At 40.6% G+C, this 26,989-nt stretch overlaps 1 protein-coding gene across 1 annotated transcript; it reads left to right on the top strand.

The window, feature by feature from the left end:
- The first annotated feature begins 881 nt into the window (after positions 1-881).
- Positions 882-26,648, top strand: LOC121293074 (cathepsin E-like). The gene is made up of 8 exons (XM_041215669.1): positions 882-1,097; positions 9,722-9,839; positions 11,715-11,833; positions 13,050-13,249; positions 19,001-19,123; positions 23,000-23,141; positions 26,243-26,341; positions 26,457-26,648. The coding sequence occupies exons 1-8, from the start codon at positions 882-884 to the stop codon at positions 26,646-26,648; spliced, it is 1,209 nt and encodes a 402-aa protein (XP_041071603.1).
- Positions 26,649-26,989: the final 341 nt, after the last annotated feature.

Genomic DNA, 26,989 nt, shown 5'->3' with positions numbered 1-26,989 from the left:
AAACCTTGCAGTCTAACTATCTCTAGTTTAATTAAATTAGCCAAACACACAAAACCATACAGACACACACACATGCACGCACACTCACAGATAGCCTGCTTTAAAATATCCCACAATAATATTAAGAAAAACATGATAGTTTCATGACACCTATACTTTTCATTTAAATTGGGATCCATTTATTGTTTAATGTTTTTAGGCTCAAAAATAACACATTTATAAATTGTTTTTCTTGCTGGTGCTTCTTTTTCAAGAGTACATTATATATTCCAAAAATGAACAATTTGTCTGCTTATAAATAAAACCAGAATTGATTCACAAAATGTAAACATTTAGAAAGGTGCAATCAAAATGACATTTAAATTGTTAAAATGAGCATTTTAATTGTTTTTGGCATGTTGAACTCTTACAATAGTATTCTGGGTTAGTCAAGTGAAAGGAACTATTTGGTCCTGATATCTTTTCAAATTTTGCTTTGGAAACCATGGGGTGGTTTTGCGGCAATATTAAAGAGTCTATCACACTTTGAACAGTGAAATATTAGTGAAAGGCAGTAGGCCAATGTAGTGAATTCCTGAAACACGGGTTTGTGTGATGATATGCCGAGTTCCTTATGCCAGCTGGTGACGAGAATGAGTGAAGGAGAGAAAGATGGATAATGGGAAAGCGTCAACTCTGACCATATGCGCCAAGGTATATGAACACAAATTGTCCACACTTAAACACTTGACTTTTCAGTCAAAGAACGGCGTGTAATCTAAGATAATCACAGAGAAGGGAGAATACTAGAGATCAATTGAAAATTATGAATTGGCAGCATTGTAATATGTGAAGAACGAACCTGCATATTGTGATCTGTAATTTGCATTTCTTCAAGTGTGATGTATTTAACTGAAAATTTAATGCATAATTACAGGATTCCTCTAATCCGTTTTAAGACAATAAGAAGAGCCCTGAGTGAACGTAACAAACTCGAAGAATTTCTCCTACATCACAATTCAGATGCCTTTGTCCGCAAATACAAAAGCTGTTATCCTTCAGCAGTTTTAATGATTCATGCTGGCACCACTTCTGAGCATTTATCAAATTATTTGGATGTAAGTTACCGTTAACATTGATCGGAGATAAAAAGCTGTAAGTGTCAAAAATTTGAAATAAACACAGATAATGCTGGCGAGAGGAAAGTTTTAAACAATTTGTATGGACAACCTTCATCAGAACTTGGGGCAATTTCATATCCCGGGGGGGTGGGGGGGTGGGGGGGGGGGGGGTGCGCGGAGGAGGGGGAGGTCCTGAATCAAACATAGACCCCCTCAATGGTATATGTAAGGGGTCTAACATTTGATTTAGATGGTCACTTGAGATGCCTGAAAAACAGCCCTACCCATTATGAGGTCCTTAGGGGACAGGACATTGATCCCTGATTCTGGTCCTTGTTTTCTTATTTTATCCCCCAAATTCAAAAGACCATTTTCCTCTGACTGTCGTAAATGGCAGAGTACAGACCATACTCAACATGCCTGTGCTTACAAAGCCCAAAACAATAGGTGATTCTGAGATTGGACAGCACTTGCTGAACAATCCTGAGTATGCTAATAGCTACACTAACAACTAATTTAAGATAATCAGTTGAGCTTGTAGTGTGGCTCATTTACATTTGCTAGAGGCGATATAGGTTCATATGCAAAAACCCATTCTCTGCAAACAAAAATAATATATTCAAGCCCTGAGCCTTTTTTGAATTATGTAGAAGAATGGGGAGCCTATAGTTCCCTATTGCTTTCTTCATGGCAACACCTCAGCTAATCAGAGTCGAATTACCAACCAACATCATCTTTTTCTCCTGTAGCACATATTGTACTGATTATTGGAAATTTGGCATTTTTGTGTTTGTCTTGATGATAAGACGAAAAGCTTCAGCAAAATGTCTCAGCAATAATAGTTACAATGTGGAAGTGCCTACCAAAAGGAGTAGTTGAGGTGAATCACCCATGATCTTCAGGGTGGCAAGATTTATTGAATAATAATATACACATCCATATTTCCATTTGAATGCATGAGGCTGGCATTTGGCAAAATTGCAGTACGTATTGTTTTCACAGTGCTCCAGTTTGTAAATGCCCTGAGCCTGTAAAGATTTCATTCGAACATACAAACATACGAATTAAGAGCAAGAGTAGGCCACTTTGCCCCTTGAGCCGGCGCCATAATTCAATAAGTTCATGGCTGATCTGATTTTAACCTCAACTCCACATTCCCGCCCACCCTGATACCCTTTCACCATCTTGCTTATCAAAAATCTATCTAACCCTGCCTTAAAAATATTCAAAACCCTGCTTCCACCACTTTTGAGGAAGAGAGTTCCAAAGACTCATGACCCTCCAAGAAAAAAAAAGGGGTGACTCTTATTTTTAAATAGTGACCCCAAGTTCCAGATTCGCCCACAAGGGGAAACATCCTCTCCACATCCGCCTTACAAGACCACTCAGGATCTTATATGTTTTAGTCAAGTTACTTCTTACTCTTCTAAATTCCAGCAGTAGTGGATACAAGCTTAGCTTGTCCAACCTTTCCTCATAAGACAATCCTCCCATTCCAGGTAATAGTTTAGTAAACCTCTGAACTGCTTCCTTCCTTAAATAAAGACACCAATACTGTACACTCTACTCCGGATATGGTCTCACCAGTGCCCTTTTTAACTGATGCATAACCTCCCAACTTTTATATTTAGTTCCCCTTGCAATGAATGATAACATTCAATTAGCTTTCCTAACTAATTGCTGTATCTGCATACTAACCTTTTGCGACTTATGCACTAGAACACTCAGGCCCCTCAAAATCTCAGAGCTCTGCAAACTCTCACCATTTAGATAAGATGCTTCTTTTTTATTCTTCCTTCCAAAATAGACAATTTCACATTTTCCCACATTATACTCCATTTTCCAGATCATTGCCCACTCACTTTACCTAACTATATCCCTTTGGTAGCCTCCCTATGTCCTCTTCATAACTTACTTTTCTACCTACCTTTGTGTTATCAGCAAATTTAACAACTATACTTTTGGTCCCTTCATCCAAGTCATTTATATAAATTGTAAAAAGCTGAGGCCCCAGTACTGATCCCTGGTGCACACCATTCGTTACATCTTGCAAACTAGAAAATGACCCATTTATGCCTGCTCTCTGTTTCTTGTTCACTAGCCAATCTTCTATTCATGCAAATATGTTACCCCCTGCACAATGAACATATATTTTCTGCAATAACCTTTGATGTGGCACCTTATCAAATGGCTTCTGGAAATCTAAGTAAAGTACATCCACCAGTTCCCCTTTATCCACCACTTTATCCACAGCACATGTAACTTCTTCAAAGAACTCCAATAAGTTGGTTAAACATGATTTTCCTTTTACAAAACCATACTGACTCTGCCTCTTTTTAAAATTCATTTATGGGCTGTGTCCTTCATTGGCTAGGCCTGCATTTATTGCCCATACCCAATTGCCCTTAAAAAAGTGGTGGTGAGCTGCCTTCTTGAACTGCTGCAATCCATGTGATATAGGTACACCCACTGTGCTGTTAGGGAGGGAGTTCCAGGATTTTGACCTAGCAACTGTGAAGGAAAGGCAATATATTTCCAAGTCAGGATGGTGAGTGACTTGGAGAGGAATTTCTAGGTGATGGTGTTCCATGTATCTGCTGCCATTATCCTTCTAGATGGTAGTGGTTGTGGGCTTGGAAGCTGTTGCCTAAGGAGCCTTGGTGAGTTTCCGCAGTGCAACTTGTAGATGGCACACACTGCTGCCACTGTTTGTCAATGGTAAAGGGAATGAATGTTTGTGGAAGGAGTGCCAATCAAGCAGCCTGCTTTGTCGTGGATGATGTCAAGCTTCTTCAGTGTTGTTGGAGCTGCACTCATCCAGGTAAGTGGAGAATATTACATCACACTTTTAACTTGTGCTTTGTAGATGGTGAGCAGGCTGAGGGAAGTTGCCACATAATTCTCAGCCTCTGACCTGCTCCTGTAGCCACAGTATTTATGTGGCTAGTCCAGTTCAGTTTCAGGTTAATGGTAACCCCCAGGATGTTGATAGCGGGGGATTCAGTGATAATAATGCCATTGTAAGCATTGGGGCGATGGTTAGATTCTCTCTTGTTGGAAATGGTCATTGCCTGGCACTTGCGTGGCATGAATGTTACTCGCCACTTGTCAGCCCAAGCCTGGATATTGTCCAGGTTTGGTTGCATTTGGACATTGACTGCTTCAATATCTGAGGATCATGAATGGTGCTGAACATTGTGCAATCATCAGCAAAATCCCCACTTCTGACCTGATGGATGGAAGGAAGGTCATTGATGAAGCAGCTGAAGGTGGTTGGGCCGAGGACACTACCCTGAGGAACTCCTGCAGTGATGTCCTGGAACCGAGATGATTGACCTCCAACAACCACAACCATCTTCCTTTGTGCTAGGTATGACTCTAACCTAGGTATGACTCTAAGTAGAGGGTTTTCTCTCTGATTCCCTTTGACTCCAGTTTTGCTAGGGCTCCTTGATGCTACACTTGGTCAAATGCTGGCTTGATGTCAAGGGCAGTCAATCTTACTTCACCTCTGGAGTTTAACTCTTTTTTCCATGTTTAAACCAAGGCTGTAATGAGATCAGAAGCTGAGTGACCCTTGCAGAATGCAAACTGAGCGTCAGTGAGCAGTTTATTGCTAAGCAAGTGCTGCTTGATAGCACTTATGATGACCCCTTCCATCAGTTTAATGATGCTCAAGAGTAGACTGAAGGCACGATAACTGGCAGGGTTGGGTTTGTCCCGCTTTTTGTGTAGAGGACATACCTGGGAAATTTTCCACATTTCTGGGTAGATGCCAATGTAGTAGCTTTACTGGAACAGCTTGGCTAGGGGTGTGGCAAGTTCTGGAGCACAAATCTTCAGTACTACCGCCAGAATATTGTGTTATGACCCAGCAGTTGGTAAAGCTGAATTATTTAAAAATCCCAGAGGGAAACTTTAAACAACTGTCATAACCTATATTTTTAAGTCATATGTTTGAGATGCAGCTCTAAATTCAGGAATCAGACCATCAGTTCTCGAGAGGTTTTAAATTAAACTAAATGAAACATTTTATTAAGGTATAACACATTAAACACATACACATGACTACAAATTAATGCTATCATAACTTTTAACAGATTCCCAGACTAATCTCCACTAAGGCAACCCACAGACTTTGAGCAGACACCAGGCAAAGCATTTTCACTTTACAAATTCAAAATGAAGTTCCTTTTCACTTTGGTTCCTGTGGAGACAATTGTAGGCTTACAGCTGCTTTGATCTTACATTGCCTCTGCCCTACATACTCAAAACTGCTGTCTGTTATACCCAACATAGCTCATTGAATGTAAATTCTCATTGTATCACCAGCCCCTTTGAACTCCACCTCTTCTAACAATAAAACCCCTTTCACTGTACCAATTTTATTAGTAATATAAATATGTTGCTTGGTCTCTGCTAGCTAGGTGACAGATTTCACCCCCTTTTTTAAATGCTCTATTCAAAAAAATGCAAATGCACTCTACCTCTCTTACAACTCAAAACTAGAACACATCAAAGCACCCAGACTAGCTGGCTTTAATCCAATTAAAACACACCCACAGACTAAACCTCTATTTTTAAAAGAAAAATAAATTCCAAAAATATATACATTAATAGTTCCATGACAATTGTCAGGGGCCATAGCCTTTGCAGTATCCAGTGCCTTCAGATGTTACTTGATATCATGTGGTGTGAATTGAATTGGCTGAAGACTGGCACCTGTGATTCTGTGGACCTCCGGAGGAGGCCGAAATGGATCATCCACTTCACACGTCTGGCTGAAGATTGTTGCGAATGCTTCAGCCTTATCTTTTGCACTGATGTGCTGGGCTCATCCATCATTGCAGTGGGGATATTTGTGGAACCTTCTCTTCCAGTGAGTTGTTTAACTGTCCACTACCATTCATGACTGGATGTGGCAGGGCTGCAGAGCTTAGATCTGATCTATTGGTTGTGGAATCACTTAGCTCTGTCTAACACATGCTGCTTATGCTGTTTGGTATGCCAGTAGTCCTGTGTTATAGCTTCACCAGGTTGACACCTCATTTTTAGGTATGCCTGGTGCTGCTCCGGGTATGCCCTCCTGCACTCTTCATTGAACCGGAGTTGATCCCCTGGCTTGGTGATAATGGTAGACTGGACGTATGCCAGGCCATGAGGTTACATATTGTGGTTGAGTGCAATTCTGCTGCTGCTGATGGCCCACAGTGCCTCATGGATGCCCAGTCTTGAGTTGCTAGATCTGTTCAAAATCTAACCCATTTAGCATGGTGGTAATGCCAAACAACACGATGGAGGGCATCCTCAATGTGAAGATGGGACTTGACTCCACAATGACTACGGTGGTCACTGCTGCCGATACTGTCATGGACAGATGCATCTGCGGCAGGCAGGTTAGTGACGATGAGGTCAAGTATGTTTTTCACTGTTGTTGGTTGTCTCACCACAGTCTAGTAGCTATGTCCTTTAGGACTCGGCCAGCTTGGTTCCACCGAGCCACTCTTGGTAATGGACTTTGATGTCCCCCAACCAGAATACACCCTGTGGCCTTTCCACTCTCAGTGCTTCCTCCAAGTGGTGTTCAGCATAGAGGAGTACTGATTCATCAGCTGAGGAGCTGGAGGGTGGTAGGGGGTGCAGTACATAGTAATCAGCAGGAGGTTTTCTTGTCCATGTTTGACCTGATGCCATGAGACTTCATGTGTGCCTGAGTCAATGTTGAAGACTTCTAGGGCAACTCCCTCTTGACTGTATACCACTGTGCTGCCACCTCTGCTGGGTCTGTCCTGCCAGTGGGACAGGACACACACAGGGTTGGGGATGGTGGTGTCTGGGACATTGTCTTTAAGGTATGATTCGTGAGTATGACTATGTTAGGCTGTTGCTTGACTAGTCTGTGGGACAGCTCTCCCAATTTTGGCATAAGCCCCAGATGTTAATAAGAAGGACTTTGCAGGGTTGACATAGATAATGGTCCCTCCCATTTCCTGATTTACAGCTATTTCTGGATGTTACTTGTGTCCTCTATAGGAAACACCAATGCAAAATGCCTGTTCAATTCATCTGCCATTTCCTCATTTTCCATTATTAATTCCCCAGACTCACTTTCTATAGGACCAATGCTCACATTGTTAACTCTTTTCTTTTTTAAGCATCAGTAGAAACTCTTCCTATCTGTCTTTATATTTCTAGCTAGCTTCCTCTTGCACTCTAATTTTTCTCTCCTTATCAATCTTTTAGTCATTCTCTGCTCTTTTTTACATTCTAACTAATCTTCTGGCCCGCTGCCAATCTTTGCATAACTATATGCTTTGTCGTTAAGTTTGATAGTATCTTTAACTTTTTTAGTTAAGCATGGATGGTGGGTCTTCCCCTTGGAATTTTTCTCTCTTGTTAGAATCTATTCTGTTTATTTTGAAATATCCCCTTTTATGTCTGCCACTGCATCTCTATTGACCTATCCTTTAACCTAATTTACCAGTTAGCTTTAACTAGCTCTGCTTTCATGCCCTCATAATTGCCTTTATTTAAGTTTAAAATACTCATCTTGGACCCACTCTTCTCGCCCTCAAACTGAATGTAAATTCAATCATATTATGATCGCTGCTACTTGGGGGTGCTTAGTCAATATTAGCCAGTACTTTCTGAAACAGTTCTAAAGAAAAGATTTTATATTTTGAACCAGCTTAGTAAGAAAGTGATTTGGAGTATTATGCAAGTTTCACCTCACTTGGTTTTCCCACCAGGCAGATATAACCTTAGCCTAGTGTAAAGGAAGCATAAATTGTTCTCCTAACTCAAGGATGTTATAAAATTAGTTTTCAATATTTCTAATGTTAGGAGTGTATAATCTTTGTGCCGTAATATATTCAGAAAATAATTCAACCCACTGGAGATTATCTGTGAATGTGTACAAACATGTACATATCAGAGCTCCTCTGTTGAGTGCAATGTACAACTTGAGCTGACTGACTTCATACCACACTGTGGAATTAGTAATCTTACAGAATGCAGTATATATAATAAATAGACAAATCTTATATATTAACTGAATTATATTCTCAGGGCATCATCATTATTTTGAGCAGCTGGTTTGGATTGCTACATATGCTGAACTCAAAGGGGGGAGTAAATTGATCGGCATCCACTTTTGGGCTCAAATCAGATAGCATGCATGCTGCACTTGGCAGAAGTGGCCAGCCTGAGAATGAGAGGAGGGTGAGGGAAAGCCGCAGTCTACAGTAGCACTAAGGAGTTGGGAGAGTGTTCCTGTTCCTCTCCATTGCACATAGAGGTATTTTCTAAAAACTTGGACCAAGATTTTCTGACCCCGCTGTTGTGGGATGCAGTGGCCCAGCCAAAAATCCATTGACTTTCAACAGGACTGGACAGCCCTGCTGGAAAATCCCGCCCTTAACATTTTGCTCCCCAGTGAGTCCCAAGTAAAACTTGGAAATGAAGGGTACCAGTAAAACATGTCTAAGCTGGTCTTGTATACCTGAGTTGGAACTTCAGTATTACTGGTGCCAGAATTACTGATTTTTACTGGGATTCAAAAATTTTGAATGGGTTTTTCCTTCTGGGCCGGCAATCTCCCGTGGTACAATTTTATTCCCAAGAAACCTACCCTAGAATCAAATATAGGGGAAGAAATTAGACTATGTTGCACAAATTGTTTGGGTGCTAAACAGACACAGAGGTCCAATTTAGACAGTCAATGTCCTGCACCAAAACAAAACATGTCTGACTTCATAATGGTTCTGAGATTTTTATGAGCCTCCTAAAATATGTGTTAAGCTGCTTGAATATGTGAAAAGGGGACTAATACTTGTTTTAGGACCCAGTTTGGAAATTAATTTGTGCTGAATAGAGCAGGCATTGGGCCTGCTGCACACAACACTAGCTGTCTAATTTTAATTTAGACAATCTTGTTTTAGCCTTGTCCTCCAGAAATCCATTTACTTACTGTATAATATTCACTAAGCTCTAATCTGCAAAGTCATGTTATTTTGCATTTGGCTCGCTTTCTTTGGCTCATCGTTTGTACCTTCTACTGCTTTCGGTTACCAGAACGCTGTGCTGCTCACTCTCCAGCAAGCCATCTGATGCTGCTTAGTTTGATCAGTGGTAGTCCTAGAGTAGACAGAGAGAGGTCTGCCTGAGGTAAGGATTCAATAAGTGTTTAAGATGAAAATAGGTTGCAGTCAAACCAGGAAGCCAGGGCTCTTGAAAAGTGCGTGTGTGTGAAGACAAATGAGTGGGTTTTCACTGATGCAAGGGCATAAAACTGGTCAATAAAGATCAACTGCCCGATTTTCATTTTCATTTATCCAATTTACAAAACCAGTTTTATGACCAGGCGGCAAGCTTAAAAATCTGCCCATTGAGGTAATCTGGGAAGGAGAGACGAGTGTAAATAGGGAGTAACATTATAAAACCTGAAGTTTTTAGTTAGTATTTATAAATCAGTTATAAACAGATGGAACAGCAGCCAGCATGGGAGAGTTACTTCTGGAAGCAGCTCAGTAGCATCCAGTAATTAGGTTTTTTTGAATACTTAATTTACTGTATTTAAAATGTTGCTGTGATTTAATGTTGTTGTGGTTTTGAACCCTTAGGCCCAATATTATGGAGAGATTAGTATTGGAACTCCACCACAGACATTTACTGTAGTGTTTGACACTGGCTCATCTAATCTCTGGGTGCCTTCAGCCTATTGCATCAGTGAGGCATGCCGTGAGTAAAACCAAAGTTACATTGATTCATATTCTTTCAAATGAAATTATTCTATTTGGTTTAAAATGAAAACGTGGAGTTGCAGTATGTTGCTGATGTCAAATCAACAACACATATGGCAACCCTACTTTTCCTTTCACTGTTAGAGAAACAAATCTGTTTGTTTGGGTCGTTCTGGAGCATCTCTGTGTATTGCCTGTCAACTTATAAATTCCACCTTCATGTAGGTCCATGCTATTGCTATAAGTGTATATTTTTTTGTGGAATTTTGCTTGTTTGTTTCTCTATTCTTCCTGTCTAGAAAGGAGGCCTTTCAGGTCAATAAGATTGCTCTGCCATTCAGTTAGTTCATGGCTGATTTATATCTTAACTTCATCGAGCTGCCTTGAGTCTGTAACCCTTGACACTCTTGTCTAACAGAAAAAAAATCTACCAACCCCAGTCTTTGAAATTTTAAGTTGGGAATCCGGGTTCGGAGATTGTGGGTGAGAATAAAACCAAAGTAGTCTCACCTTTCCCCTCACCTGTGCTGGTGGTGCATTTAAGTGACCATGTTGCCCCAAACCTCCCTAAAATCAGCAAATCTTGTTGTTGGGGAAAAGACTAAAAGCAAATATAATTAAACAAACTGACTCATGTTTCCCACTCAGGAGTCCAATATCTTGTTTATGCTCAGACTCTGCTAGAATTTAGGCTCAACATTTGAATTCTAAGTATTAGTGAGGGTGCTCTATTTAATACTAACAAGAGGCTTCACGTACTGTTTATTTGAATCTGCATGTTGGACATTATGTGTTTATGCTCTGGATGGGGTGCATGCACAAAAATGTATTTTTCATTAATAGGAGGATGTGCTATCAGAAGCGTGAATATATTTGAGAAGACTTGTGCGTTTTCCACCTTCATTGTTAATATAATCACTTACACCTGATTCAACAATAGCATGGATCTAACATTGAAGGCAAAATTTACAAGTTAGGAAAGTTAAACTAGCTGATTTGGGGCAGGTATATAATTTCTGTCACTATATCCCATTCTTATTTCTGATCTACTTTAAAAATACTGCATTATTATAAAAAGGTATTGTTATAAATTAGAAATGAGCCAGCAGTAGCTGGCATGTTCTGATGAATTTTACATGTATTTTGAATTTTTCTGCAGTGAATGTTTATTGAAAAGTGGAAGTCATCATTTTTTCTGCAGGTTTTTGACTTGGGTGAATTAAATGTCTTCTAAGCAAGTCAGGATTGAGTTACCTGGAATTTTCTTTGAAATAACTTACTTGGTGATAAGGGAGTCAGTGCAATTATAACATCACAGTATTGGTATCTTTGTTATGAATTTTCATACAGTTTGGCAGTGGAGTCTGATTATCCCTCATCTTCTGTGATATCAATGAGAGAATGGCCAGTCATAAGTGAACTTTTCTTTAATTAACAGTTCTCCCTAATTTTCTTCTCTTTTGAAGGCCCTCACTTATGCTGGCAGAAAGTTCTAGCAGTGCAAACAGAGCTCCTGCACTTTGGCTAAGTGAGGATCTTTCAGCCCTTCAAGCGTTAACCTCAGCCCTGAGTATTGGCAGATGAGCCATACTGGATGGCATCATAGCTGAGTCCAATCCTGTCCTCGTGCTATGTCCATACGCATCCACTTTCCAACAGCAATCACAAGATAATGATCAAAGGTGATAGCCCTGGCTGCTATTTTTCCCTTTTCTGAGCTCAAGACACAAAGGCTAATTGTCATGTTTCTACTGCTATCCAGGCTGAAATCAGCTGGCTGGCTAATGGCATCATCAAACAGGGTAGAAATCCTTAGTTCTACAGAATGAAAAGACTAATCTACACATTATAATTGTTTCTTGTTTCTTTATAGGACTACATCAACGCTTTCAATCATTTTTCTCAACATCATATTCACCCAAAGGAAACTATTTTGCCATACGATATGGCACTGGGCAACTTATGGGAGTGTTGGGTAAAGATAAACTCACAGTAAGTTGGATTAAAACTGTTAACTTGTAAAGAATCTCATTAATTACAACAGGAGATGAGCATAGTTTGAGTGGGCCCTGTATATGAATCTTAACAAAGGGACCCCAATGGACCAAGTGTCTTTTCTTATTCCTACTTCTTTATCATCTTTGATTCATAGATTTTTATTTAAAACAAATCTAAGATGGAGAATGTGAACTGTTAGACAATGGAAACATATCTCCACAGTGCTTTCACAGCTGTACTTATTTAATAATTGATGATAAACGTCTTAGCTGTCAAAATGATTTTAGTTTAAAGTATCATAATCCTTTATAATAAATGAAACCTTTGAACCATTGCAAACAGCCAAAAACTTTTATACAGGTAGTTAGAAGGGAATATTGATTGGACATAAAATATTATTGCTTTTAGAGTTCTTGCCTCTATAGAAAAGAAACAATCAATACTATAATGCTTCAAACATGCCCAGTACTGCACTGCATGATAGTTAAGAAAATTAACCTAATTAAGCTAGCAAACTGAATTGGTATTATTTCATGGCATTGCATAGCTCTGTGAGTTCCATGAAGTCTCACTAATGTACTTTCTCTTCTGCTCCTTTATCCCCATTACTCAATTTCACTCAACTTTATTTATTTATTACCTATACCTTTTTGGTTTCTGTTTCCCTTTGTTTTTCTTGTTTATGCTTTCTCTCCTCATTAATTCTCATAACTGCATCTGCTGTCCTTAATTTTTCATTACAATCAATCTATTTTACTTTACTGTTTAAGTTCAACACAATGATTACGGGATTGCCAAAGTATTCTTGCTCATTACACTGTTGCTGCCATGTATTCTGTGTAGACTCTGGACATTATTCTGTATATAAACTCAAAATTGTATGAAGGCCAATGGATTAAATACCAAGACAGCATTTTCCATCAACTTCACCAAAGTATCTTTTTATTTAAACAAACTTTTAATATGATGGTTACTTCAAACTATTATATGGACGTAATGGATATGCAAGCCAAGGGTCTTTTAATCTTTTTTCGGACTCCAACAACACATCCTTAAAAGCATTTATTATATGAAATAAGACAGATTTCATGTTAAATACCTGGCTTGAAGATGAAAATGCCTATCAGCTTTCACGATTCAAATCTTCATATTTGTTGGATTTCAGCCTTCTAACTGCACATCTATTCTTGTTCCTGTTCATTCTTTACAGATTGGAAACATTACTGTAAATGGACAAGAATTTGGGGAATCTGTCTATGAGCCAGGCTCAACATTTACCCTAGCAAATTTTGATGGTATTTTAGGTCTAGGATATCCTTCTTTAGCTGAAGGTGGAGCCATTCCTGTATTTGACAGAATGATGTACCAGGGACTGTTGGAAGAACCTATATTTTCCATCCTAATAAACAGGTTTGTATTACAACATCTCCATCTTTTATAAAAGAAAATCATGTTTGTAATGCAATAACCTATACCTCAAAATAAATACACAAAAATTGCATATGCTATCAAATTGCTCAGGGTTAGCTGATGAATATGTTCATTTTTATAAAAATAAATGTGACAGAATTGGGAAAAATGTATCTGAAGTTCACTCTACATAATCCTCTAGGGGCCACAGCCTGTGACTACATTTAATGCAAAAATTGAAAGGGAAGTCTTGAATCTCCCAATACAGGCCATTGTGGTATAGTACTAATGGTAGATAATCATCATTACTAATGTTTACATCTACAGAAGATTTTCAGGGTAATGCACATAGAAACAAAATGGAAAAGCAAGCTCCAGTATTCCTGATAATTTTGGTAAATTGGTCAATTTCAAAGTAAACCTATCTTATAGGGTTGCCATCATTAATTGCAGTAAAAGCGATATAAATGATATTATATAAGAATGTAAACATTCGCTGTACACAATACTCATTCATATATCTATTGTATGGAGTGCCTTTCTAAAACTGATTAATAGAAATTGGAGTTTTTTCTATCCTTAGTACAATAAATATCAACACAATTCACACTAATATAGTTGTTTGGTAGAACAGAACTTGAGTATTACTGAGAAAAGAGACATACTGTCAAAACCTTTCTTTTTTTTAATTCATTCGTGGGATGTGGTCTTCGCTGGCTGGGCCAGCATTTATTGCCAATCCCTAGTTGCCCTTGGGAAAGTGGTGGTGAGCTGCCTTCTTGAACTGTTGCAGTCCATGTGGTGTAGGTACACCCACAGTGCTGTTAGGAAGGGAGTTCCAGGATTTTGACCCAGTGATAGTGAAGGAATGGCGATATATTTCCAAGTCAGGATGATGAGTGACTTGGAGGGGAACTACCCGCTACACTTGTCTTTCTAGATGGTAGTGGTCGAGGGCTTGAAAGGTGCTGCTAAGGAGCCTTGGTGATTTCCTGCAGTGCATCTTGTAGATGGTACACACTGCTGGTACTGTGCATCAGTGGTGGAGGGAATCAGTGTTTGTGGATGTGGTGCCAATCAAGCGGACTGTTTTGACCTGGATGGTGTCCAGCTTCTTCAGTGTTGTGGGAGCTGCACTCATCCAGGCTAGTGGGGAGTATTCCATCACATATAGAAAAACAAAAAAACTGTGGATACTGGAAATCCAAAACAAAAACAAAAACAGAATTACCTGGAAAAACTCAGCAGGTCTGGCAGCATCGGCGGAGAAGAAAAGAGTTGACGTTTCGAGCACATTCCTGACTTGTGCCTTGAAGATGGTGGATAGGCTTTGGGGAGTCAGGAGCTGAGTTACTTGTTGCATGATTCCTAGCCTCTGAACTGCTCTTGTAGCCACAGTATTTATCTGGCTAGTCCAGTTCAGCTTTTGGTCAATGGTAACCCCCAGGATTTTGATAATGGAGGATTCATTGATGGTAATGCCATTGAACATCAAGGGGCGATGGCTAGATTCTCTCTTGTTGGAGATAGTCATTGCCTGACACTTGTGTGGCGCGAATGTTACTTGCCACTCCAAGCCTGGATATTGTCCAAGTCTTGCTGCATTTGGACATGGACTGCTTCAGTATCTGAAAAATTGTGAATGACGCTGAGCATTGTGCAATCACCAGCGAACATCTCCACTTCTGAACTTATGATGGAAGGAAGGCCATTGATGAAGCAGCTGAAGATGGTTGGGCCTAGGATACTACCCTGAGGAACTCCTGCAGTGATGCCCTAGAGCTGAGATGACTAACCTCCAACATCCACAACCATCTTCCTTTGTGCTAGGTATGATTTCACCCAGCAGAGAGTTTCCCCCCTGATTCCCATTGACTCCATTTGCTAGGGCTTCTTGATGTCACACCCAGTCAAATGCTGCTTTGATGTCAAGGGCAGTCACCCTCATCTCACCTTGGGAGTTCAGCTGTTTTGTCCATGTTTGAACCAAGACTGTAATGATGTCAGGAGTTGAGTGGCCCTGGTGGAACCCAAACTGGGCATCAGTGAGCAGGTTATTGCTAAGCAAGTGCCGTTTGATAGCACTGTTGATGACCTCTTCCATTACTTTACTGATGATTGAGAGTAGACAGATGGGGTGGTAATTGGCCTGGTTGGATTTGTCCTGCTTTTTGTGGAGAGGCCATATGTGGGCAATCTTCCACATAGCCAGATAGATGTCAGTGTTGTAGCTGTACTGGAACAACTTGGCTAGAGATGTGGCATGTTCTGGAGCACAAGTCTTCAGTACTATATCCGGAATATTTGCAGTATCCAGTGCCTTCAGCCGTTGCTTGATATCACATGGAGTGAATCAAATTGGCTGAAGACTGGCACCTGGGGGAGGCTATGATGGATCATCCACTTGGCACTTCTGGCTGAAGATTGCTGTGAATGCTTCAGCCTGATCTTTTGCACTGCTGTGCTCCATCATTGAGGATGGGGATATTTGTGGAGCCTAGTCCTTCAGTGAGTTGTTTAATTGTCCACCGCCGTTCACCACTGGATGTGGCAGGACTGCAGAGCTTAGATCGGATCCGTTGGTTGTGGGATCTCCTAGCTCTATCACTTGCTGCTTGTGCTGTTTGGCATGCAAGTAGTCCTGTGTTATAACTTCACCAGGTTGACACCTCATTTTTAGGTATGTCTGGTGCTGCTCCTGGCATGCCCTCCTGCACTCTTCATTGAATCAGTGTTGATCCCCTGGTTTGATGGTAATGGTAGAGTGTGGGCTATGCCAGGTCATTAGGTTACAGATTGTGTTCGAGTACAATTCTGCTGCTGCTGATGGCCCACAGCACCTCATGGGTGCCCAGTCTTGAATTGCTAGATCTGTTCAAAATCTATCCCATTTAGCACGGCAGCAGTGCCACACAACACGATGGAGGATATCTTTAATGTGAAGGCAGCACTTCATCTCTACAATGACTGTGCGGTGGTCACTTCTACTGATACTGTCATGGACAGATGCATCTGCAGCAGGCAGGTGGTTGAGGATGAGGTCAAGCATGTTTTTCCCTCACCACCTGCCACAGACCCAGTCTAGCAGCTATGTCATTGGGGACTCAGCCAGCTCAGTCAGTAGTGGTGCTACTGAGCCACTCTTGGTGATGGACATTGATGTCCCCCACCCAGAGTACATTCTGCATCCTTGCCACCCTCAGGGCTGCTCAACATGGAGAAGCATTGATTCATCAGTTGACGGAGGGCAGTACATGGTAATCAGCTGGAGGTTTTCCTTGACCATGTTTGACCTGATGCCCTGAGACTTCATGGGCCCAGGGTCAATGTTGAGGGCTCCCAGGGCAACTCCTTCCTGACTGCATACCACAATGCCACCACCTCAGCTGGGTCTGTCCAGCTGGTGGGACAGCACATACCCAGGGACAGTGATGATGGAGTCTGGGACATTGTCTGCAATGTATGATTCCAGGAGAATGGCTATGTCAGGCTATTGCTTGACTAGTCTGTGAGACAGCTCTGGCCCCCAGATGTTAGTAAGGAGGGCTTTACAGGGTTGACAGGGCTGCAATTGCCTTTGTTGTTTCCGCTGCCTAGGTTGATGCCAGGTGGGCATCCAGTTTCATTACTTTTTTGTGGTTTGTTACAACTGAGTGGCTTACTAGGCCATTTCAGAGTCAACCACATTGCTGTGGGTCTGGAGTCACCTGTAGGCCTGACCAGCAGATTTGCCTCCCTAAAGGGCATTAGTGAACCAGGTGGGTTTTTAACAACAATTGACAATGGTGTCATGGTCATCATTAGATTTTTAATTCCAGATTTACATTGAATTCAAATTCTGCCATGGCGGGATTCAAACCGAGGTCCCAAGAGCATTACTCCAGGTCTCTGGATTACTAGTCCAGCGACAATACTACTATGCCATTGCCTCCCCACTGCACTCATCAGGACAGATTCACAAGAATACTTATTCTAAAGGAAACAACAATTTATAATGCATGAGAAAAGAGTGCTGATTGGTTGGTAAGTGGACTCTGATTGGAGAATGTGCAAAGGCACTTGAGTTAACTTGAATATTGCTGAAAAAAGAGACATGTGTAAGTTTTTTGTCTTTGTACTCATCAGGACACTCACAAGAATACCAATATAAGGGAAACAACAGTTTATACTGTTTGTGACTAGAGTGCTGATTGGTTGACAAGTGGCATTGCCATGGAAAGTGCACCAGTGATGGTGACTGACAGTTAACTCTCAAACAATGCTTGGCAGTCCACTGTCAGTCACCATCCCTGGTGCATTCTCCATGTCTATGTCACTTGCCAACCAATCAGTGCTCTCATCACATACAGTATAAACTGTTGTTTCCCCTTATATTGGTATTCTTGTGAGTGTCCTGATGAGTGCAAGGCAAAAAAGCTTAGACATGTCTCTTTTCTCAGCAATACACAGTTAACTGCCAAGCCTTTGTTTAAATTCAACTCTCGATTCTGATTGGTCAAGGCATTGCCATGGAGAATGAACCAGGGGATGGCTTGGAATTACATCAAATCAAAACAAAGTGTCCAACATTAGATGTGATTCCACAATTGGACGACACTTGCTAAACAATCCCGATTGTGCTAAGAATTACACTGACAACCAATTTAAGATTATCAGTCGGGCTCATGGTGCGGCTCACTTACGCAAGCTAAAAGTTACATATATTCACACACAGGGCCCTGTCCTTTGCAAACAGAAAGAGCATGTTCACACATTGAGCCTTTCTCAACTAAGCAAAAGCTTGGGGGAACAGCCATTCCCCGGTTCATTCCCCACAACAATACCTTGACCAATCAGAGTTGAACTGCCCATTTTGAATTTAAACAGAAGCTTAGTAGTTAACTGTGCCCTGCTGCATTCTCCATGGCAATGCCTCTATCAATCAGCGTCCATTTGTCAACCAATCAGCACTCTGTTCTCATGCAGTAGAAATTGTTGTTCCCTTTAGAATTGGTATTTTAGTGAACCTATCCTGATGAGTGCAAGACAAAAAGCTTCAACAGCATGTCTATTTTTTCAGCAATACACACACTAATATGCTTTGGCTTTTGTTCGTGATTTATACAAACGACAGAAAAACATGCATCCACATGTACACAAAGCAAGTCCAAATGGTATCTGATAATGAGGAAGTTCACCTGCAGGCAATACTAAAAGCATCCGTGCATTATGATCCTGAAGTTGCAGACAAACAGCCAGAAGAGGACTCAATGCAACATGATAAGAATGACATTGATGTGATCTTATGGACTCCAAACTGCTAGATATATCTGTAATTAAATAAATCATAAATCTTTGATGTTGAATAATGATATTTTTCTCTCAGGAAACTTGGAGCGGAAAATAATACCTACAATTGCAGCTGCAATTTATTTCCCTAGTCCTAAGTCATCTATTCTCCAAACCTTAAATTTCTACATCGGAAAGTTATGTTTCCACAAGCCAAACTTAGCTTCCCTGCCAGTAATGGTAGTAGCACAAATGGTGCACATGCATGCCAATTACACTCTTATTCTTAATTTAAACCAAATAATTGTGCAATGATACAGAAGTTTGAGAGGGACTATGACTGCATTGGAAAAAGACAAGCACAAATTTCTGAAACAAATGTATAATGCAAGTGTGAGTCATGTTAATGCAGAAATTCTGTAGATCAATTTCTCACATAAGGCTTTTTAACATTTCTACACTAAACACAGTTTATTTTTCTAGAGAAGCTGATGGTGAAAATGGTGGCGAATTGCTCCTGGGAGGCATCGACCATTCACGCTACACAGGCCCTATTAATTGGGTCGATGTGTCCCAAAAGGGTTACTGGCAAATAGAAATACAAAAGTAAGTGGCTGTAAAAACACAGTACCATAAGTTATCTGTAAGTTCCCTTTCAATGTGCTACAGCTGTGGGCAGTGGGCATTGGGCAGATGATTGTTTTGTTGATGCATATCTGGAACCTGCCAGAATTGTTATTGTTAAAGAAGGCCATGTAACCTCTATAATCAATCAAATTATCCAAATTTAAGATTATTTATACAATCATAAATAGAAACGGAACAGTGAACCATAGTTAGACTAGTCTTGGTAGCTTTTAGTACATCTTTTTCAATACCAAATGGGGTGACTGCTCTGATATGTTACTCAGCCTATGGGTACAGTAGCATAAAGTTGGACTGGTAACCTAGAGGCTGGGACAAATGATCCAGAGACACGAGGTCCAATCCAACCACAGTAGCTGTGGAATTTAAATTCAATTAATTCAATAAATCTGGAACAAAGAGCTAGGCCTGGATTTTTTGCTCCCGGCTCCGCTAAGTCGACCCAGCAGAAAGTGGCCCGGAAGGGCAGATTTTTGTTCCAGGGTGGTGGGATTCACTGCAAGTTGGGTCCACTACTACAGTGGATGCTGGAACAAAAGAACAGAAAATGCTGGAAAAACTCAGCAGGTCTAATTCAACAACTCAGCATCTGTGGAGAGAAAAACAGAGTTAACGTTTCGAGTCTGTATGAAGAAGAGTCATATGGATTTGAAACGTTTATTCTGTTTTTCTCTCCACAGATGTTGTTAGACCTGCTGAGTTTTTCCAGCATTTTGTGTTTTTGTTTCGGATTTCCAGCATCTGCAGTATTTTGCTTTTACCGCAGTGGATGCTGGGTTTGGAGGCCGGCTGGGCCAAAGGCCTGTCTTGGTGCTACAGGACTATGTTGATGTTTAATTAAAAAAAAACCTAAAAAAACAGCCCTCCAGCCCTCACCCCTTCCCCCCTTTCACACATCCCATGCACCAGGTATGTCACCTTTTACCCTCCATTCTAATCTATACACTCTACCCACCCCCCCATGTCCCTTTATAGCCCCTATACCAACTCACACCAACCAATGCCCCCAACCATTGGATGGTGGCCCTCAATCCTTTTCCCTTACACCTACCATGCCAACTCACCCAGTACCCAACATGGGCAAAGATCCATGCTGAGAATGAAGAAAATAAAGTTCCAAGATTTTATTGCAGACTTAAAAAAAACTCTCTTTCTTAAAACCCAATTACTACATGTACATTCCTTCAACTACATTATCTCTTATAACATCAAACATTTCATTCAATTGCATAAACTCTTATAAAAACGTGCATTGGAATTCATAGTCCCACTTCAAAGAGTTCACAACCACTGGAGCTGTCAATCAGAATGTGAAAAGGCAGGCACCCTACTGTGATAATAGACGGTTGTAAAATCAGTCGTGCAGCATTAACCCAGTAATGGTTAGGTCAACAGACAGGGAAATAGCAAGCTATCTTTTTTTAACACTCCAGGCAGCTTTTTCAAAGGGCAGGAATTTTAAATGCCTAGATAGCTTGACAACTCCCATTGACAATTCATCTTGACACTTTTGACAGTTCCAATGAGCTTCACAGTTCCAATGAGTTTATGCACTTTTTAAGCAATCCCTAAGGGCACCTGACCTCCCCCATGGGGCATCTTACCTCTCCCAAGGGACCATACCCAAAGGGGTACCTTACCTCTCCAAAAGGTTACCCTGGTTATCCAAATGAATCCACAAAGTTCAGACCTGCTCCTACCAAGTCTAATCTGTACCACTCGGGTTTCAGACACCTCTCACACCAAAATCACATGAGTGGAGGCAGCTGCTGATTTCTATGGGCAGTTAAATCCATGAAACAGGAATATGCAAACCCCGACCCAGGCCCATTCCCAATCCCATGAAAATTGTCGGTGCCGTATTTGGAGTTGGGACTTCCAGATGTGGGTGTCTTCCACCATTTTCACCGTGACGGAGAGGCTCTCCATCGTGGCAAAAGTCCAGGCCCTAATATCAGTATTGGTGACCATGGCCTGAATCTTTTGGTTGGCGTGCGGGGGCGGGCCCCGCTCACTGACACGTAAAATGATGCGTGGTGACATCGGGCGTGCGTCCGACGCCACCGCATGTCACTCCAATCTTCAGTTCGGTGGGTGCGCACTGGAGTCAGCTGCATGCCCGCCAAACTGTCAAAGGCCCATTAAGGCCATTTAACAGCCAATTGAAATAATTAACAGGACTGACCGCCCATTCCATGGGTAGGATGAGGTTTCCTGAAGACTTTATAAATTACATAAAAATTTTTATCGAAATACATAAACATGTCCCAGCTCGTGTGACACTGTCACATGAGGGGACGTGTGTAAGTAATTTTTTTCTCTCCTTATTTCAAAGTTTAAATATAGAATTAATCTCCCTGAGGCAGCTAGCCACACCTCTCCCTCCTGCCCCCGCCAGCACAGGGAGCACTGAGTGCTTCTAGGTGCGTGTCATGCTGGGAAGGCCTTACTTGGCCCGCACACATAAAATGGCGGCGCGCAGCTGATCGCCGCCTGCTCCCGCAGGACAGGAGAAAATTCTCCCCCATGAAATCAAATGCTGGCCTTGCTTGTGATGCCCACATCCCATGAATGAATGAAAAAAACATAGGCCAGGATTTTACAGCCGCTCCCGCCCGGCGGGATATTACAGTCCCACCCAGTGGGATATTTGGCTCACTGCATCCACTGGGGGGAGGCACACCACAGCAAGGCTGTAAAATCCTGGCCATAATTACCAGAGATGGAGATCTATTTTTGATAATCAGCCTATCTGAAAATTTGATGAAATGAAAGAATGTGAGTTCAAACACAAATTGAAGATTTTCTTTTACATGGAAGCTTGTGTGTGATTACTACTGCAGTAAGATACATCTACATCAGTAAGATTTTCTTAAGTATGACTGCATACAATTGTAAATGCCTTCAATTTTATCCATCCTGAATGAAGAATGAATGGTATAAATTAATTAAGAAATATTCTGGTGATGTAGCCAAATCACTGAAGTTGAATGTCTTATTTACTCTTGCATCTCTAAAAAAATATATTTTATCCAGCAAGTTAGGCAATGCAGCAATTTTTGATCTGTACCATTTCCTTCCCAAAAACAAATCTATTCTTCTGGGTATAGGCTATGTCAGAGCTTTGAGTTGGTTTAACTCTATCCCAATTTTAGTCCAGATACATGTTCCATACATGGGGACAGTTTCGTTGTCAGGAAACCTGGAGGAATGGGTTTCTTGAATGTCCTAGTTTGGAAGCTCCTAATCACACTTGCTATCAGTGTGGTGGTGCGGGGTGGGGATGTAGGTGAGCTGATTGTGGTGGTGGGCATATCCATATCAAGGGGAAGGGGCAGTGGTCCAGTGGTGATCAGGGAGGGGTCAGATGATTGGGGGTGGGGGAGAGGAGTCAGATCATGGAGTGGGGGTTTACTGGGTGAATTGTTGGGTCTGGTGGAAACAATCCTATTCCTCCTGGCTCCATGACTTCATTTCACTTGCTGGGTTTCCTGAGCCCTGGGAAACCCAGCTGACTCAAGTTAAAAATAGAATGACTGTTAAAATAAAGACAGGAAGCCTTCATTGTAACATTTATAACTAATTGGTCACAAGGTCCTCATTTTACCTCCATTGAAACCAGGAATGGATGGTTTTGAGGCAGGTCCCTATTTCTGATTTTACCAATTCACCCATTGTCATGAGTTAAGATTCAGCCCTATGATTCATACCAGTACCAATTTGGAATCTGAAATCAAAATCTGTATCTGAATTATCAGCCTTGTTGAATAAGTAAAGATCTGTATGCTATGCCTATGATTCAGGGATTATTTACGTTTTGCAATGCTTTCTATCCAGTATAACATTTCAAGACACCATTATCTGTAGGAGTGGGTGCTCTGCAATAGTTGACACTGGAACCTCCTTGATAGCTGGTCCTTACACCTCATTAAGACACATGTTTCCTGATGATTCTCAAACACAGCTTCGCAGGGGAGAGGTATGAATTTTAATTTGATGCTTGTTGAACTGATCACATCCATTTGATTTTACAAGACATATAGTTTCATGCTGAATTCTATTTGTTCATGCAAATCAAACAAAACCTAAATGATGTTTGAAAAATATGATATTCTGAAAATGGGGAGTTACCATATTTTTGAAGTATAGCAGAAACAGTTATACAGGGTTGGTGAGACCACATCTGGAGTACTGTTTACAGTATTGGTCTCCTTATTTAAAAGACGTAAATGAATTCGAAACAGCTCAGAGAAGGTTTATGAGATTAATACCTGGAATGGGAGGGTTGTCTTATGAGGAAAGGCTGATCAGGCTAGGCTTGTATCCACCGGAGTTTAGAGGAGTAAGAGGCAACTTGACTGAAACATATAAGAAGGGGCTTGACAGGGTGAATGTGGAAAGGATATTTCCTCTTGTGGGAGAATCTAGAACTCAGGGTCACTGTTTCAAAATAAGGGGTCGTCTATTTAGGACAGAGATGAGGAAAAAAAAATTCTCTCAGAGTTGTGAAGCTTTGCAATTCTCCATCAGAAGCTTTGCAATTCTCCAGGCAGATTCCTTGAATATCTTAAAGGCAGAGGTACATAGATTCTTGATAAGCAAGGGAGTGAAAGGTTATCAGAGGTAGACAGGAATGTGAGGTTAAAATCAGACCAGCCATGATCTTATTGAATGACGGAGCAGGCTCGAGGGACTGAGTTACCTACTCCTGCTCCTAATTCATATGTTTGTACCAGTCGTCAACATTTATTTGCACATTAATAAAATTTGCCACTAGAACATTTTGGAGATTTGATTTTTTTTATTCATTCATGGGATGTGGCATCACTGGCTAGGTCAGCCTATCCCTAATTGTCCTTGAGAAGGTGGTGGCAAGCTGTCTTCTTGAACCACTGCAATCCATGTGGTATAGGGACACCCACAGTGCTGTTAGGGAGGGAGCTCCAGGATTTTGACTCAGTGACAGTGAAGAAATGGTGATATATTTACAAATCAGGATGGTGATACTAGTTATAAAATTAGTTATTGTTTCTGGGATTTTTGTTCTTGGGTATTTAATTACTGTGGCATTCCCACAAATCTACCGATTGAAAGATGATTTTTCATGACACAATCAACTATTTATCGGTTTTCAGAGGTTTGGTCAAATTCAGTTGTTAAAAAAAACAATGAATATTGCATTTCTATATAAAATACTTAAGAATACATATCAGGTTACTTAGAGGATGGAAAACATTGACAGAAATGTCAATATTGGCTATCTACAACGGATCTGTGAAGAAGTACACTGCTTTGTGTGAAATTGAGACATACAACTAAAAGGTCATAGCCGAGTTAATTTATTTCTGCTATGTTATAGTCTATAACTTGATTGTCAAAGTTTTTTGCTGCTTTAGTATAACACAACTTTAAAAAACCCAGTATTCTTAGCTGTTTGCCATTAGACAACAGCATCAAATGGGCAATATCAACTATTCCCTTTGACTGAAGTTCCTGTTATGTTAGTGGAATTTATTAAAGATTCCATTATACTAACATTTTAACACAGACAGTTTATTGGGTCGAGGATGTAAAAACCATGCAAAAAGGGATGGGGTAAGACCAGTTAGTTCATTCAATCTCTCTTATCCTGGCATGATGTAACTTCTTCATCTTCCACCTTTCCCATCCACGTAGCCACACAACCTCCTGAAGGAAGCAAAGAAAAAATGAGAGAAAAATAAATTGTGGGACAATTTGAGAAAAGTCTCTGGGGATACCTCTCAGATCCCTGAAGGTGAACAAATAAGTTCTAGAAGATTATGGTGGCTGGGTACTACAATTCCCAGTGACCCACCTTCCTTCAATATATGCTTGCCACTCCTAGGAAATTGTCCAGTGCTGGCAGCAAATTGGCATTATTGCATGTGGGAGCGACTTAACTCAGAGATCAATGATTTTCTGCAAAAATAAGTGCTTTGTCACATCTAACCTTGCTCCATTTATAGTTTATATTTGCATCACCCTAAACCATCTAGCTTTAATAGCCTATCCACTTGGATTGTGTCTGATATTTTCATTGTATTAAAGATCTCAATCAAGCCTTCTTGAAGTTTATGCTTCTCCAAAGTAAAATTCTCCAGTACTCTTTACCATGGGTGTTCTCAGTAAGGATGTATACGGGCAAAGAATAGTATTTCTGCTTAATAATTAAACATTCTGGCAATTAACCCAACTTGTTTTTACAACAGCTCTGGACTTTCAATGCCCTGTGAATTGTAACCACAATTCTCTTTCTCCCATCAGCAGTTTTGAGCATGAACAACCTTAAGCTGTGCACATGTGCTAGAGTTGTCCCCACACAAGTAGGGCCTACTCGGCCATCGTATCTAAATTCACTTGCCGCCAATTATTTTCATCTAAGGTCCTTACATACACATATCCTTGTGTCATCCATGAATTTGCAGACAGTTCTCCAGACATTTTCATTTCGATTTCTGACTGAGAAAGATTTCTGCCAGATTCTTTTAGTGACTTGTCCCATACAGAAACTTTTACCAGTAGGAAGGACTTTCTGTTCACAGGAATGCATCAGTTCCAAACCCAACAAAAAATCTGCCCACCAGTTCCACAGGACTCAATCTCATTCAGTAACCTTTCGTGTTTTATCAAAAGCTTTTTGAAAATCAAGATAGGTGATGTCGACCTGATTCCCAACATTTACCAACTTTGTAATTTGCACAAAAAAACCCCCAACATTTTTGATGAAATATGACCTTTTTTCCAGTAGTTGCATTGAGCTTCCCGAATAACCCTTCTCTGTCGAGGTGATTGCACAGTATATAATTAATGATTCCTGCAAACTACTTTGATATAACTAAAGTTATATTCGTTTGAGCAACTTGGGGTGAAAGCTAGCAGGGCCAGCAGCCTGAACTGCTTTATGATCAATAATTTTAGCCAGGATTATAACTGCATCCACTTCGGTACTTTGACAAAAATATAGATAGAGAGAAACTCAATCCTAAGCAAAGTTATTTAAATAGAGTGAAGATGTTTCAAGAGAACACTTTGACGCACAACTTGTTTCTTAATTGTCAGCTTATAGTAGAGTGCAAAAAAATACCCATGCTGCCAAGTCTGACTTTCACTATTGGAGGGGTAGAATATACGTTGGAAGCCAAAGACTATATTAAAAAGGTACCCTTTTCACCTGTATTCATTCACATTTTATTCCTATTAGAAAATATTACTATAAATAAATGCAGTTTCTTGTAATGTTTGCAAATGACTTTTTGTGCTTCCATTACACAAGTTTCAGGAAGAACAGGCAATGTGTCTATACGGATTCCAGGCAATAAATATATATTCTTCTAAAGGACCTCTTTGGATTCTGGGAGATGTTTTTCTTGCAAAATTCTACACCATTTTTGACCGGGGAAATGACAGAGTGGGATTTGCTAAATCCCGTCATGCATTGAGCAGTCGTAAAAGCACAGAAGATTGAAACATCAGAAGTGAACTGTTCCTATTTATTATCAGTAAAATTGTCTTTAATGGTTCAGTACTTAATGCAATGTTTCATAGCACTTTTCGACTGAAAAATTAGCGACTCTTTTTTACTGAAATAAAACTAATCAATTGAAATCTCAGGTTTTCAGAGACTGCGTTCTACAGCATAGATGCAAAAGACAAAGCTGAAGCATTTGCAAACATCTTAAACCAGAAGTGCCAAGTGGATGATCAATCTTAGCCCTCTCCTGAAATCCCTAGCATCGCACATGCCAGGCTTCAAACAATTTTTAAAAATTTATTCATGGGATGTGGGCTTTGCTGGCTGGGCCAACA

The sequence above is a fragment of the Carcharodon carcharias genome, chromosome 21 (genome assembly GCF_017639515.1).
Source record: "Carcharodon carcharias isolate sCarCar2 chromosome 21, sCarCar2.pri, whole genome shotgun sequence".
In the NCBI taxonomy this organism is placed as follows: Eukaryota; Metazoa; Chordata; class Chondrichthyes; order Lamniformes; family Lamnidae; genus Carcharodon; species Carcharodon carcharias.
The sequence above is the reverse complement of the archived record's forward strand: the minus strand, read 5'-3'. Positions and strand labels throughout refer to the sequence as shown.